This window comes from Scomber japonicus, chromosome 23 (genome assembly GCF_027409825.1).
Source record: "Scomber japonicus isolate fScoJap1 chromosome 23, fScoJap1.pri, whole genome shotgun sequence".
NCBI classification, from domain to species: Eukaryota; Metazoa; Chordata; class Actinopteri; order Scombriformes; family Scombridae; genus Scomber; species Scomber japonicus.
In genome coordinates this window covers 5,753,735-5,770,836 of record NC_070600.1, presented here as the reverse complement: position 1 = coordinate 5,770,836, position 17,102 = coordinate 5,753,735, and the positions used below count along the sequence as shown (strand labels likewise).

The window sequence follows — 17,102 nt, the reverse complement described above, 5'->3', positions numbered from 1 at the left end:
ACTAACTTAGCTTCTGGAGTGTTTTATGAGAGGGAAAAACATCCAGCGCAGCTATAAACACTCCTCTATTCAATATGAATGATTGCTCAGTTCATCTCCACTTGTGCTGGTGGATCGCTCGTGGAGACGGGATCGCCGCTCCTCCGGTTCCGGTGCAGCCTCTTCCACCCCCCAAAACCTCCGGCGTAGGTCAGGACGCTGCGACCCGTTGTCCCCCCTGCCACTGTCAGTTGGTTTCATTGGTTGTGGCATTTGGTGGGTGGGGAGTGTTGGCAGTACAGCATGGCGTCGTGGACGGTGGGGAACATCATCTCTGGGGTCATGATCCCCGTGAAGAACTGTAAGGTGTCCAGCTCAGTCACAAGGGTTCCTGGTGGATCAAAGCCGAGACGCAAGACCAGTCAGAGCGGAAACAAACTGCTTATTTTACACCAGTATTCCCACTAAGTACATTCCTGTTCATATTTGTAATACAATCAATTCAAACAGTATGAAACTGCTGTGGAGAAGCTGAAAAGCCTTGCTAATAGTAATAAAGACAACTTATCAATATTAATAGTAACATCATATCCATTTGAATACATTAACCAATCAATTCATGTAGAAATTACATGCAACAGAGGCTTATTAGGGACTAATACAGTCCAATACAAAAGCCCTGCTATAAATCCCACCTACTTGCTTTTAAGGGTTGTTGAATAGTAACATTCAATATATTGTAAGTAACTAGATATGTTTCATGTACATAATCACCCACACTGGTAGAAATGGGGTGGATTTTTTAAAAATTAGAAATACTTTTCTTACACAGTTTGGACAAAAACTAAATATTTAAAACCTTTATAAATATATTTATTGCAAGTTTAGCTAGGTTTGTCTAACACACTGGCAACTAAATGTGTATTTGGACAATCAAAGAAACTAACAAAACCTTTCTTGATCGCCCATGTAATATTCACCACTTTGCTTTTATGATGCCATTAAGCAAATTTAAGCTTGTGCATGAAGAAATGAAGTAAACGTGAAAGAAACTAAGTGTTCCCACATTACAGTAACCGGTTTTATCTATCCAGGCAAGCAGGGTAAACCTGCTTTAACTGTCCACAAACACACTGACTGTAGTTTGTTCTGAAGTAATCCCACATACACTAAAGCAAGGTGTACTTAACTTTGGGTGTCAATATTTGTGACCAGTTTTTTACATTTCTATATTATGTTAGAACAGGAAGTTTGGAGCTGAGTGAAGCACAAATAGAGCGACGAGTAATCATAATTACTTACTGCTGCAGCCGGCTATGACCACTCGAACATCCACTGCAGCGTACTCCTTTATGACCTGCAGGGACAAACACTGACTTACTGACTGCTAACAATCACATGAAGTTCTACAATATATTTTACGTTGTTACGTTAATGGTGACAAAAAAAAACTCCACTTAAAAAAAGGAAAGAACCTGTTTGATGGCTTTGGCTCCGACAGAGTCGATGAAGGTGGCGGACGTCCAGTCCAGGATGATGGAGTGAACGGAGGCAAGAGGTTCGAAGAAGACCACCTCCATTGAGTCGGTCTCATCTGTGTCTGCCAGCTGGCCGTTCCTCTGCTCCTCCTCCGCATAGGACAAAACGTCATGAGTCACACCCTCCGTCATGCCCTGAAACCAATCAAACATGGGGAATTTATTGAACCGCACATTACTTCAGACATTACTTGCCACATGATGTGGCAATTATGGTGTATTTCTTTATACTACCATTGGGGGGCGCCTTAATCAAAGCAAATTCAACACATTGAGGCTTTAAATAAGTGTAAGCTTTTGGCATTTATATTTAGCAAACATCTACAAAATTAAAATGATTTTTTCACTTCACAAAAACACATGAAGAATAGTTATCATGGATTTGAGTCTTGTGAACTTCTCTAATGCATAAACCAATTCTCTCAATCAGTGACCTCTCATTGATTGAGTTGCACAATTTAGTCTGAGTGACGTCGACCTACTCAGTAACATTTCTCTATCGCGCTAGCTTTTACACAATCCTCTACATGAGTGACGCACACATGGAGCATGCTGTATGTTTACACTGTCAACAAAAGCTGACAAACGTGCAACAAGCCACCAGGAGGAGGATAAGGTGAGAATAGGCAATACAGGGTGATAGCACACTTACATCAATACGGATTTTCGGTGGAGACTTCTGACTGCCGTTTTCCTTCTGCTTCTGTTTTTTCCGGGCTTTGCGGGAAGCCTGTAAGCGTTCAGGGTTTACACCCGTCTGTAAATAAGTGGACACATCAGAGGAAGCTCCTAAAATACAGCTAAAAAACACCAGATCTACACTTCCTTTCTCTCTCATTTACAGGTTTTGCTGTGGATAGTTATTATGTTACGTGTGACTGGGTGACTGTGGATGTAGCTGCTGTAACCATGTAACTTCCTGTGAAGGATCAATAAAGTATCGATCTATCTAGGCTTCCAAATTTGAATCTAATCTGTCTTTCTATTGCAACATTTTTTGCACTTTTTTAAAAAGGAGAACATCTCAAAACAAGGTTTGCTGTATTTCAATCTAAACTTATTCATGAAAAGACTCTGTAATCTAGTTTTAGGGTCAATCAAGTGACTGTTATCATTTACAAATGATTAAAACTCATAATGTTAACAGATAACTGTATGTATCGGTGCAAAGGTTTTAGGCACTACAAATGTTTAGAAAGCTTTCACACTTCACTAGTAGTTCCTAAAATCTCTACACAGTAATGTATAATCATTGTAATTCTTCTGTCAAGTGTGTGCATGGGTTATCCTCAATTTTAAATCTGTGTAACAGTTACGATGTTTGTTAATTCTCAACTAACCTATGTAAATCGTCTGCATGTCAGTATTTTACCTTATGTACAGTACACATGGATATATAAATCAAATTTTAACCACATTCGCACACATGCGTGCACGCACGCGCACACACACACACACACACACACACACACACAGTACGCAGGATTACCTTCTCCTTGAGGGCATTCACATAGAGGTCACTGTTAGCAAAGTAGATTGAAGAGTTGGAGTGGAAAATCTTAATCCTCTCACATTCAACCACCTGGGAACAAAACAAATCACAGACATTCAGGCCGACAGTTCTCGGTGGGAAATATATACCCTCGAGTTTAGCCTCCAGTGTTTTCTCTCCTCTCAGACTCACCTCTTCGTACTCGTCCACGTCGCAGTACATACCCGTGCCGGGAACATAGCCCAGGACGGAGCTTTTAGGGCTGCGAGACAGAGAGAAAAGATCATAAACATGGTCTCCACATTCAGAATGAGTCAAAAGTTTTTTACTTTTATTATGGTAAATAAAACACACACTCAGGCTGGAAACCAACCTTTGTGTTCTGTAGATGACTGTCAGTATGGCGAATGTGACGGCCACCAGCAGGCCGTAATCCAGCCCCAACAGCACCGACGCTATGAAGGCCACCAGCCAGATGGCCTGAGGGAGAAAAGAGAAGAAACACAAATATGTTGATACGGACGACTGCATGCAATGGAGAACACACACAGCTTCATCCTCTTTTTTCATCTGATAGGGAATAAACATACACACACTGACAATATCATTAGCATGTGGCAGAAGCTGTCTCTCATAACCTTCAGTAAAAACACATTTTTTTAAGTATGTATAAATTTTTTGTTCTCAATCCAAGGTTAGCTGTATTGTTGGGTCTAAATGGAGCGATGGGGAACAGAACAATGATTAGATTAAATGTACCATCAGATTCCTTCTAAATATTTGCTTTGCGTCACAATTGAACTGTTTCAAAAAGAGTTCAAGTACAACACAACAGATGCAAATAGAGGTTTAAGACACGCAGCCTAAGTCAGATTTTCCTGTTTGTGTTGTAAAGTTACTCAACACAAAATAAACCTGTGACTATTTCTGCCTATCCTGAAGTAGACCGGAGTTGTTGGAACATAATAGGATCTATCAATGGGCCTCTTACAAGAAGCGCTCCTTCAAACAGACTAAGCTGCACATTACGAGTGATTTAAGAGAATTTGTGGCATTCATCAAATTTCTAATTATTAGAATTTTCTATGAGGTACAAATGAAATTCATGTGTATTTGACACAAGTCATGAAAATAGTTTCTCAGGGCAAAAAAACATGAATCTGAGCAGAAATCATGCTGCATAAACACCTACTAGAATTTGACATTTAAATACCGAATTAAGAATTAAATAAAAGTTTGTAACTAAAGCAGCTCTTACATGTCAGTATTAATTGTACACAGTTGTGCCTGAGAACCTTTTACAGTTCTCTATCGAGTATGTTGTGTTGCAGCTGACAGTGTAACATCACCTACTATAGGCTGTGATCTACAACTCTCCTCTAATGTCACATCTTGACCACTTCAAAGATGTCTTTTTTAGCGTCAAACTTCCCGTCAAAGCGTTCACTCTTTATTTCTGTCACAGCGCAGCTTTGACCACACATCGTTAACAGCTGGATTTCTTTTAGTTTCAGTTCCTCTAATACGACTACTGATGCTGTTAAATGTGCCTGCTGATTTCCAGAAGCTTCCACTCTTCTTTATCGCTCTTTGGTAATATTGTTTGTGAATGAAAACTTGCGCAGAAGCACATATCACACCAACCTACCAGTGTCACAGAGACTTGACTTGTTAAATATTGTTACTTATCTGTATAGCAGTTAAAGAGCAGCTTTCACTTATTATGTTACTTACATGTTACAGTTGAAATACAGAATACTTACAGAAGAATCTTAGATGTGCTCAAACTCTGGCTACTTTTGAAAATAGTCTTAAGACTTCTATGTTTACCTCTACTTTTACTTGCTCCTAATAATTCTGCATTCTGACACACTGTGACTTTCTATAGCTTTTATTGTGTTTATTTTGTTCATGCACTTATTTTTAGCTCTATTCTTTCATCTATTTTTATGTTAAGAGCTTTGAATTGTTGAATATGTACATGGTCATTTTAGGGCTATGGATTATATTAAAGATGAAACCTGCACCTCCTCGTGACAAGGTGCCATTCATCAAGCTGAAACAAGCAATTTAAGACAAGTTTGTTGAGTTAAGAGAGTTTGAAGAATACGAAGTAATAAAAATGTAAGTAAATAAAAATGGTGTTGAGCTGTTGTGTCGTTATCTTATTTAGCTCGTCTAATGTTATCAGGCTGTTGTTGAAGACAAAAAGTCAAAAATGTGGTGTTTGATATGACAGACTGACCAGTTCAATCTTGCTGGTCCTCCACAGAGTAGGTATGTCTCTGAACTGTTTAAACATCCCCAGCAGGTTGACCATGATGATGGCTGCCAGCGCAGTCTGAGAAACAGAAGAAGGAGGGACAATAAAGATACAACGATACGCTGCCTCATTGGGTGTATAACGTGACGCATTAAGTAATAAAACAGTGAAGTGATTAGTGTGTCCAAGAGATGATAAATGTGCATGTACCCACCTGAGGGAGCGGCTGGAAGACAAAACCGATGGCCACCACCACCAGCAGCACCACCAGAGACGCCAGCAGTCCTGCAATCTGAACACACACACACACACACAAACACACACAGAGAGAGAGAACAATTACTGTATCATTATCTTTATGGTTTTACAACATCGATTTAATCAAGTCAGATAGTGTGGGTGTAGCTGTAGTGGAAACATATATATGTGTGTGTGTGTATTACCTGTGTTTTCCCTCCAGTGCTCTCTTGCACCAGGCTCCTCGACATGGAGCAGGTGATGGCGAACGTTTGGAAGAAAGAGCTGATGAAGTTGCACAGGCCGAGGGCGATCAGCTCCTGAAAGCCAATCGACACAAAGGGAGTTAGATCTCGACAAGTTTCAAATCGACTTTGAGGAATAAAAATGTGAATCTGAGCTCGTTCGACGGCAAAAAATGGGTCTTAAACAACTACAGGAAATGAACCCAAAACCTGAGAGTTTGTGGGTGAAAGCAGACGCGTGTGGGCTGACCAGTGTGTCAGACGTCAACATGTGATTTTCTATGACCCGTGTTTACATGCTCCAGTTTGCTTCTCGTCGCACGCCGTGAACCAAAACAAACCCAGTGCCGAGATACGTTGAGGTCAGCTGCTTCCACTGTAGCCCAGATCAAACAACAACACACACTGCAGCAACCAGATTACTACAGGGGCTAACCGGAGAACTCCCTTTACAATGGCGGTAACCCGGTTACTGTAAATCAGGCATGCCCAAACTATTCCATAAAGGGCCGTGTGCATGAAGACTGAAGACTGAGATCAGTTGATTAAATGAGTCGAGCCTTGTGTGCTCCTGCAACCACATGACCCTTTATGGAATAGTTTGGACACCCCTGCTGTAAATCTACTTACATGTGCAGCAGGTCAGATTACTCATGTACTCCTGACCTTTATTTTGAAAGCATTACTTACTTATTTTGACTGTTTTAGTGATAAAAGATCTGCTGTATCTTTATCAGGGCAGATGGAAGCTACTCAAATAGACATAATAATACGGCACAGTGTTTTCCTCACACCGCAAATGTTTATATTTGGGCTTTTTTTTGCCTGTATTTGTCAGTACATGGCATAGAGGCTAACAGGAAACGACAGAGAAATGACATGCAGCAAAGCATAGAACAGGTTCTTCAGTAAATGTGTGCGTTGTTACCCTATAAATGTTCTGTGCTACGTCAAACTCTGAGAAGCAGAAACACCACACTTATAAATAGAAAGCCTGATAAACCAAACTATTTCATTTCATATTGTGGGGAAATTAAAGGTGCTGAAAAATGTTGTATTAATGCTTACTTACTTATTACAATGTGAATGTCATTGAGCCACAGGTGCTTCTGGTGTATTACTAAAAAAATATAAACCAAATAGTGGCATTAATGGAAGGCTTTCACTCTGCCTTTTCACTAAGATTAGTTAATAATCAATCCATTATTATTACATGGTTGATAATGGAGTTGGTTTGTGTGTAGTATAGAATCACATTATCATGATAACACCAGTCTACGTTAGATTTGAAGTGTAGAAATGAGTGTGCATCGATAAATGTATCAACAGGAGTAATCAAGCAGAGGAAAATCATGTTTGTCTAATCCTCCAGTTCGATTACAGAAAATAAAAGAATCATCTTACTGGAAAATCTGACACCAATAAGCTGAGTTCAACGTTCTCAAGTTTCCGCTCTGCTACTCCTCCAGATATCCTGACTCACCTGGTTGCCGTCCACGCTGTAGTTGTGCTTCAGGGCAAACGTCTTGGCCAGAGACATGCCCATCGAGAATCCTACGATGGCTACAGTGAAGGAGTCCGTGATCAAATTTGGTAATAAAGAGAACTCTGGCACAGAAGGAGGGAGAAGCCTGAGAACACAGTAAAAAAAAATAAGAAAAACATTCAAACTGGAGCGTCAATATTTTTCAGCTCAGAGTTGATCTAAGTTGTTACTGATGTCGGGGGAAAAAAGCCTGGAACCGTTAAACTAATACAGTAAAAAAAAGTTGCAAAGTACATCAGTGCTTCCTATTTGTAAAACCCTTCTTGTAACCTTTTTATACTCCTCCTAGAAATCCCAACGTACCCAGTTGGTATCTTCCCCACCACGTCCACGCTGTAGCTGTCCGATAGCGACAAGCCGTACGAAACGCCCGTCGAAACGATGACCACGATGATCTCTCCGGGAATCGGGATGGGCAGTTTCTTCTTGAAGCGCTCGTTGAGGTCTTTGATGATGTACAGAAAGACGAGACACACCAGGCCCAGGATGAGGGTGGTGATGTTGGTGCTGGTGATGTCACTGAATACCGCCTTGACGCTCTTGAGACGAGAGAGATTGGACAGTGTTTGTATGCTTAAAAAACCCTAGGACTAGAACTCGATACTGAACTGCAAACACACACAAAAAAACCTCACGTATATAGCGGAGAGAGGGCCGCTGAAACGCTGGGTTTTAACACCCAGCAGGTATTTTAGCTGAGAGACGACGACGTGCACGGCCGCTGCTGTGGTGAAGCCTCGCACCAGGGGCTCTGTGAGGTAGATCGCCACGAAGCCAAACCTGAGAAGACCGAATACGATCTAAAAGGGAAAAGCGAGAAATAAGAAGAGGTCAGGATACATCAACAGAGATTGAAGTCCTGCTGCTCTGGGTAAACAGATGTTCTCTGAGCATGAGAAAAACACTGGAACGAGGCCCGAAGGTGGATCACTTTACTGTGATGATCTTCTCTGTGGGACTTTTTGGAGCTCAACAGCTACATCCGAGCTAGTGTGTGGTTGGTTTGGTGTTGCTGGAGGCTCACCTGGATGATTCCCACCAGGGTTGTGAGCACCACGGCCACCTGGACCCTCCTAGCGTCACGTGCCTCCACGTCCAGGATGGTGGACACGTTAGAGCCGTTGGCGGGGAGCAAGAACATCGAGTCCGGGGCTTCCCTCACTGCGACGCCCCCTATCATCAGACTTATTACTGCGAAGGTGCCTGCAGATAACACGCACATAAACGGTTAAACATCACTGTTCATAGTGGTTTCATATTAGTATCATGACTAGCTAGAAACCACAATAGCTGTCTTGCTTAAATGTGTCACTTCCTGATGCTGCATTCTATAGTGACTACACCCTAAAATGTGATATCAAGCATCCCTTTAAGGCAACCTTGCCCAATCTTGAAACCTCCCAGTTATTCCCTCTCGCTTTCTGCCAGAAGTTCAGGGATCTCCGTGGCAACATACGATCAGACAATATATTGGTTAAATGGACTCCTTCCTGTTGTTCAAATGGGATCAACTCTTTTGTTTAAAAAGATTGAGCAGTTTTGGTTGATCGTACTCCTTTGTCAGACGGACTCAAAGGTTGCAGCTGACATATGCAATTATTTGGAGCCTCTTCTTGAAAAGGAAGGAGTCGGATGGGTAAGATGGGAGGGGAGGGGAGGGGAGGGGAGGGGAGGGGAGGGGAGGGGAGGTCATTTAAGTTGAACAGTCCTGCTGTTGAAAAACATCTCTTAATCTGGATCACTGTGTAACTTCTTGAGATTGTTAATCAAGTGGAGTTGGGCAGATGGCTGGCAGTTTGAGATCATTGTAGCATTCTTGGTGCTGACCATGGAGAGCTAAAAGGACACAGAGTCACTTAAAGACCGTACAGTATAAATATTAACAAAGTGAATAACATGAGGAATAACTTTCCTTGAAATATTGTCAACGGTTGATTGACACCGCTACAAAAAGATTGAACCAAACTATATCCCATCATGTGAGAGAGAAAGAACAGAAACTAAGTTACTGTCGACTTTCTTTTTAGCATGAGTGTCATTGCAGACCATAAGGTTTTATAGGATGGGAAGGGTTCGCTCATACATCCTAAAATCTATTAAATATGCCCCAAACAGCAAAATACTGCTTTTGAAAACTTTTGTCCTAACATTTATGGAAAGATGGATGAAGTCATAATCATTATATTTCAGCAATTAAAACTTCCCTGATGAAGACATTATATTATTACAACTGTGTTTTACTATAGTGACAATCATTATCATCAGTTACGCAGATGACACGCAGATGTACATTTCACTCGAGCCTAATTATCCCTGAATTATCCCAAAATGGATGAGTAATAACTTCCTGAAACTAAATGAGGACAAAATGGAAATACTATATTTAATCTGGCTTTTATATTTTATATAGTGTCATTTGAATTCATTTTTTTACCAAATGTCTACTTTTATGTGATTATTTGCTGTTGTTTTATTGTATTGTATTTCTTTTCACAGTAAAACACTTTGAGCTACATCCATTGTTTTAAAGGTGCTCTATACATAACGCTTATTATTAGTAGTATTATTAGTAGTAGTAGCAGTAGTAGTAGTAGTAGTAGTAGTAGTAGTAGTAGTAGTAGTAGTAGTAGTATGGAGGCTCACAGGAGGGTTACAGTTAGGGATTTGTAGTTCTAACACTTAAGTTTGCTTTTACTACATTAAAGTGTATTATTAACTATATATTAAAAGTTTATATACTGATTATTAATGGTAAATAGGGTGACTTGATTACAAACACATATATTACTATTCTGAAGAATATACACATGAAGTTGGGTCTGTAAAGTTAAGTGTAAATAGGAATACACTGAAATTTACAACCAAATTTAGTAAAATTCCTGTATTTAATATTTAAAACTGTGCTCAGTATTTCAGTTCGCAAACTCATTACTAGTGATACCCAATAAAATGATATCTGCATTGGGAGCAGCAGTGTGCATATCTTTTCTGCATTTTGCAACTCATAACATCAGATTGATTCTTTTCACCAAATATATTTTACACATTAACAAAAATTCTGTTAAATATCACTTTTTGCTCTTCAACTTATATATTTTAAACCTATTTTTAAGTCTTCTAACAAACCTAACACACCTTGTAATTAAAGCACAGCTAGATTTCAATACATAGGATATACAGGGCGGGTTGATGAAGCTTGGCTTTGCATTGAAACATTATTCCAGATGTCTAATCTTGATCAGTCACACAGACACACACTCTCTTATCAGTGCTGTCCTTCACTACAGAAAAATGCAACGGAGCAACACCAAACCAAACACCACCATCCTTCTTCAAACACCATTATGTCTGAATCATGGAGGAACTTCACTTCAGCCCAACTGATTTTCAGCTGAATGGGATGGTGATGTCCGGTGTAACTGTGGAATCGTGCACTTTAGAGTGTGCGTGAGTGTGTGTGTGTGTGTGTGTGCGCACCATTAAAGTGAAAAGGTCAATCTTGCCCAATCTTGAACAGCAGCCCAGTTACTCCCCCTTTGCTCTCTGCCAGAAGTTAAAGGATCATCATTCTCACACTAACTTACAATCAAGCTCATTTTTTGGCAAAGGAGGGGAAGCCAACTCCTTCCTGTTGTTCACTTCACATCAACTCTTTTGTTTTAAAAAGGTTAAGCAGTTTTGGTTTATTGTACACGTTACCCTCAAAAGGTTACCACTGATATATGAGTTGACTTGGAGCCGGTTCAAGGAAAGCAAGTAGCCGGAGGGGCGAGGAGAGGGGGGGTGTGACTGGGGTGGTCGCTGCTGACGTCACCTGATATCAGCAGTTATCACATGAGAGTAAACATTTCCTGCACGTGCTATCTAAAATCTTACATCTTTCATCTCACTATCTGATTTGGGAGGCATTAGAAAGTTAATTGAGAGGACAGTGAGACTATGTGTGTGTGTGTGCATGTGTGTGTGTGAGTGACAGAGACAGTTGGCAATTTGAACTCGTCGCAGTGTGCTTGGCGCTGACTGTGGGGAGCATCCTGGCTGTGTGAAAAGGTCAGTGCTGACTTAGAGAGAAGTAGTCTTCATACATTAATTACCAACAAACGTGTGATCAGGGAACTACAAAGTATTCTGCTCGTGTGTATCTTTGTCTAAATGCCTGCTGGATTTTAGGAACCCCTTTCTTGAAACATTGCAGGTCAATTTGCTGCTGGTTTAAGGCCCAATGATAAGTTTTAATTTTTTTCCAGCTTCTGTTTACTTTTTCCCAGATTCTGTTTTCCTTTTTCTTTTTTTCTGACTTCTGTGTTTTCTGATTTAAGCACATTTTTGTCATCAGAAAGAGTGTGTCATCATGTGGTGGATGACTAACATTTCAACAATTCAATACGAAAGTATTTAAAATGTAATCATACATAGAATGAAATGAATGAATATAACTTAATTTGTAAATGGAAATAAAGAAAGCGCTTCAAAAGAGTACAGTCAGACATCAGCTTGAAGATGTCAAACTTTTTTCTTTTTTTTTCAAAGTTCTTAAAATGCCCATTTGCTGCTGGTTTAAGGACCAATGATAAGTTTGATTTTTTCCCAGCTTCCGTTTACTTTTTCCCAGATTCCGTTTTCCATTGACTTTTTTCTGAATTCTGTGTTTTCTGATTCAAACACATTTTTGTCATCAGAAAGAGTAATCATGTGGTGGATGACTAACATTTAAGACCCAATGAAACATGTTTTGATTTTTCCCAGATTCTGTTTTCCATTTACTTTTTTCTGAATTCTGATTTACAGTTCCGGTTTTTGACGAGTCATTTTTTGTTTGTGCGTAGATCGTGGTGAGGGTGGGGGATGGGGAGGGGAGGGGGTGTCATGTTTTGTTTTGTTTCTTAGTATGTAAAGGACTTTGTGTTACATTACTATACAAATACACTAGACTATGCATTACTACAGTCTTATCAATCCAGGTCTTTATCAGTACCCTCACTGGTTCTTATTTATTATTAAAGAATTGCTTTTGGGGTTTTTTTAAAAATCATTTTAAAAAAAGAATTCAGAACAGGACTACAGTTGATTTATATTTTCAATATAACTGAATATTGTTTCCAGAGCAGCAACAGTAAAGTCACTATATGAACAAAGAATGAAGAACACAGACATCAGTCACTGTCAGTCCTTTTCTGTCCTCTGTCCTCTCTCTCTGCTGCTGCTCTGGGAGTTCACTGCTGTCTCTGCCAACAGAGAAGTCCACAGGAATTTGCCACTGTGGAGACTTTCACCCTAGTTTCCTTCTCTTCATTTAGTTCAGGCTTTGCATTTAAGTTTTATAACAATCAGGAAAACCCAGATTTTTATAAACTGCATCAACATTTTGTCTAACTGCACATCTTACAGCGTTTTACAGTTGATTCCATTTTTATTATTAAATTCTGCAATTCCATTCTTATTTTCCACAATGAGAAAAAGACTAAAAGTTGAGCGGGCCTCTAACAAGAAGCTCAAAGTTTATTCTCTCACCTACGGATATGTGTCTGGATGTGCCAAAGAAGGTGTAGAGCAGGACGGGGTAGAATGAGGAGTACAGACCATAAACTGGAGGCACGGCAGCCAGCATGGCGTAGGCTAGACCTGCAGGCCAGAAGGGAGGGAGAGAAGGGAGAGGTGCAAATAAACCAAACAGTCAGAGAAGCCAAGTGATTGCATCAGAGCTTATAGAGATACCAAAACAAAGACAGTGTGAAGTGGAAAGCAGCCCCACGGGAGCTGGCAGCTGGCTATTCACACTGTTTAACCCTTATGTCACTCCAGATGAACAGCTTAGCTTGTGGCTACTGTATAAACCCCACGGCACTGCTGCTGCTGGGACAGTGGGGGGGGGGGGGGGGTGCTGACCTTGAGGGAGCTGCACGACTCCTGTGCTGAGACCTGAGACCACATCTTGAAACAGGTACTGCTTGACCGGATACGCCGGCAACCACGTGAGAATAGGCAGGAAGCTCAGAACCGCCGCCTTGGCTGAACACCTAAGAAAACGAAACAAAGAAAGGATTCATCAGTTTGTCATATTAAAGATGGAAGTCATTGAATCTGTTTCAAACATTTTCCTAGTATGTGGTTCCGTTTTGGCTTTCAGCTATAATCCCTGGACACAAAAGAGATGCTTCTGATCAGATGAACTCTGATATGACACACCTGACTCCTTATCGCCTGTAAACACATAAAGTTAGCACATCTTTACGGGTAAGCACTGATAAGACTTCTTCATTCTAACATCCTTCCAAAAATCCTTCCATCATTCTAAGAAGGAAGATTTTAAAAAATATAACTATAAAATGGATTAATCACGTCAACGTTGGACATGCAGGTTGTTTTTTACTATCATTTACTATCATTATACGACTCAATGACAGTGACTCAGTCTGAAGTCACACGTCTTGGTCTTTTCATAGATTCAGATTTAAGCTTCAGGTCGAATGTAAGAATTCTTATACCACAACACTGATTCATGCCTTTATCTCAAACCCACTCGATTACCGTAATACACTTTTTACTGGCCTCCTGAAAAAAAAAGTCTTTAAAGGTCTTCCTCCTTACGTACAAATCCCTTAATCAAAGTCATGTAACTTATTACATTTAATGACTTTTGATGACTTTTCTCATTTTCTAACAAATGTTTTACTACTGTTTAAAAACAGGCAGAGAACATTTCATTACTTGGAAGTAGTCTTCATGTTATAGAGCAGTGGTCACCAACCCTGTACCTGGAGAGCTACTACCCTGCAGGTTTTTAGGGTATCTCTCCACTCTAACACACCTGAGTCTAATTATTAACTCATTATCAAGCCGTAACTAGCTTCTGCTGCTTGGTAACAAGTTAATTATTAGAATGGGGAGATACCTAAAACATGTAGGACAGTAGCTTTCCAGGAACAGAGGTGGTGACTACTGCATTAGATCATTTTCACATCATGTACACAGGGAGACTACTTGAGATCATTTTTATCTGTTTGTATATTGGGAAGGAAATATGAATTAATTATCTGCACACACATGCAATAAAGGCAGACTGTCTGTGTGTGTGTGTGTGTGTGTGTGTGTGTGTGTGTGTGTGTGTGTGTGTGTAAGGATAATATAATACCTTTGATGTACAGAAGTGTGTGCTTGGCCAATTGAAGTAGACCAAATTCATATAATTTAATTTCTAGAAGGAATTCTAACAATATTGAAAGGTTATATATGTATTGTGTGCAGACTTACTGTCTACACTGTAATCTCATTAGTCATGGTGTTATTTTACATATGAACACAGAGCCAGCTTTCTCACCAGCTGTTCAAATTCACATGAGAGCCAGAGGATGGAAAAATACAAGTTATCTTATCTTATGAAAAGCTATTAGAGGGTTGAATGTGGAAAACAGGTTTATTCAAAGCAGCTTCAATCAGAAGAAGGAGTTTCACCTTCATTGTTAATAGTTAATATTAGTGTTAGTCAACAAGTGGAGGTTTCTGCACAACAGTTTATGGTCTTTTTTCTACTTTATATTGTTATTTTATTGTTTTTTTTTTTTTTTAATCATTCTATAAGTTTTATCTTCTTGTCAATTTCATTCATGTTTCTTCTGTCTTTTAATCTCTTTTTAACCTAGCTTTAGTTTAACTGTTATGAAACTTTAGCACTTTTATTTCATTTCACTTTTTGGTCTTTTTGATCAATTTTTAACCCAGTTTCTTTACTCTAAATTTTAATTAACTTTCTCCTATATATTTCTCTTATTTTATTTCATTCTTCTAAACATTCTTATCATCCTTATTTTCTCTTGTGTGCATTGCTTTTTCTTTTAAAATGTTGGTCTTTGATTCTATTCCTTTTCTTTATGTTGTCACTTGTTCTGTTTCATTATCAACTTGTCAATCAACTGTGAAACACCTTGAACTACATTAACCTGTATGAAATCTACTATATAAATAAAGTTTAATTGATTGATTGATTGATTGGACACAACTGCCACACTTTCTCTCCTTCCAGCTTCTGCATTTCACACATTTTACTGACTAAAAAATGATCTGATTTGGTTGTTTTTTAAATGGATACCTGACTATATTTGGACTGCACTTCATGAACCAGTTCAGATGTTTTGGATTTAACTAGATTGTCTTTGTCATTCCTTACACACTTGCATACATAAAGAAAAGTAAATTACATTTCCCCTAATAGCACATCCAAGGACAAAACAACTAAATAGATTAATATAGATTAACATAGCCGGAGACAGCCATGATTTGTGATGATGAGTTTTTCGTGCATGCATTAGGACTGCAGCTACTCTGTAGTAACTGTGTCCATTAATTTATCCTTCCTTTTATTAATTAATAGTGTATAAAATGTCAAAAAGTAGTCATGAATATCTAGGACTATTTCCCTGAAGACAAGCTAGAATTATAAACTCATTAACTGAGCAATAGTGTACCTCAAATGTGTCGGCATGTGCAAAAAGTCTGCAACTACTGTTCTCATTCCTGTATTTATTATTACCATTTTCATATTCTCTCTTATGATGAACCCTTTATGGAATAGTCTGGACAGGAGCTGCTTCTCTCCTCTTCTCTCACCTGAATTTCTGTGCCATCCTCTGTCTGAAGGTGATGGAGCTCTCCTTGCGGTGGAGCAGCTGCGATCTGATAAAGGCTTCATCATAAACCGGACGCTCTATCTTGTACATCAGCTGCGTGTGTGCCTCCTCCATTGCCGCCGCAGCTGCTCCTTCTTCCTCTTCTTGCCTCGCACCAGAGGCAGGCAGAGCGGACATGTTGAGTCAGACGTTTTGATTATCTCACTGTCTGTGTCGTCTGTGTCATTCTTCAGTCCAATGAATCTCCACTCCTTTCAAAAACAGCTCCGACTTCTAATCTGTCTGCGCTTCCTCTTTCTGCTCAGGAAGACAAGAGGAGACAAGATGCATATTATTCAAACTGTCAAACTGGTTTTTTGGCAAGAGGGAATGATGATGGATGGCAGGCGTGTGTGTGTTTGTTCATTTTTCTGCAGATAAGAAGCTCCGCTGCTACCTTCTGAATACATGTAATATTAGATCTTTGCCACATTGTTGGGCTTTGGCCAGTTTATACAGCTCCATAAGTTCCACTAAATGTACTCCAGCGCTGGGAGAAAGTATGCTGTAAAAGATTACATGGTGAAAAGGTTTGTTTGTACAGCCAGCAGAGGACACAGGCTTTCTATTACATGAGGACCTTTCTCTCAAAAGTCCTGCGAATACCTGCCTTTATGTTTCAATATCTAGGGAATCAAAAACAAATACATATGCAAATGTTTTTTCTTAATTGCAGTCACTGTGATGTGCATTTTGCCTCATTAACTCAATAAATCTGACAGTTTTATTATATTTAGCTGAGACTCAGAAACCCACTACAGCTCTGATATTGGAATATTATTAGTGGTAGCTTTATTAAACATAACTTTTATTAGGGTCACAGGATTGTGTAATAACGCTGCACCCAGCTGCTTTTATCTTTTAATTATGCAAATCTCCATACAAATGTGTAACTAGTCAAATGGCCAACAAGAACCGGATGCTGTTGACCTTTTAAAGCTATTGTGCGTGTTTTATGTTATATTTAATTATGTTTTTTTTGTGGGGAGGGTTTCTAGATGTTTACATTGTATCTTTTTGATATGGACTCTTGGCGTAAACTTGAACTGACCAATAAGAAGCTGACTATGTTCACCTTTTAAGCCTCTTGTGTGTGTTTGACGTTATCTTTAATTATGTTTTGGGGTTTTTTTCTTGAT

The 17,102-nt window shown here is 39.5% G+C and overlaps 1 protein-coding gene across 1 annotated transcript; it reads right to left on the bottom strand.

Moving 5' to 3' along the window:
- Positions 1-211: 211 nt before the first annotated feature.
- Positions 212-16,162, bottom strand: slc26a5 (solute carrier family 26 member 5). The gene is made up of 17 exons (XM_053344158.1): positions 15,905-16,162; positions 13,187-13,317; positions 12,812-12,922; positions 8,325-8,503; positions 7,936-8,100; positions 7,604-7,839; positions 7,238-7,385; positions 5,716-5,829; positions 5,487-5,564; positions 5,255-5,350; positions 3,383-3,489; positions 3,202-3,271; positions 3,007-3,099; positions 2,170-2,274; positions 1,455-1,652; positions 1,282-1,336; positions 212-370 (listed from the first exon to the last, which is right to left on the bottom strand). Exons 1-17 carry the CDS (start codon positions 16,099-16,101, stop codon positions 237-239), a joined length of 2,217 nt encoding a protein of 738 aa, XP_053200133.1. The 5' UTR covers positions 16,102-16,162; the 3' UTR covers positions 212-236.
- Between the last annotated feature and the right edge of the window lie 940 nt (positions 16,163-17,102).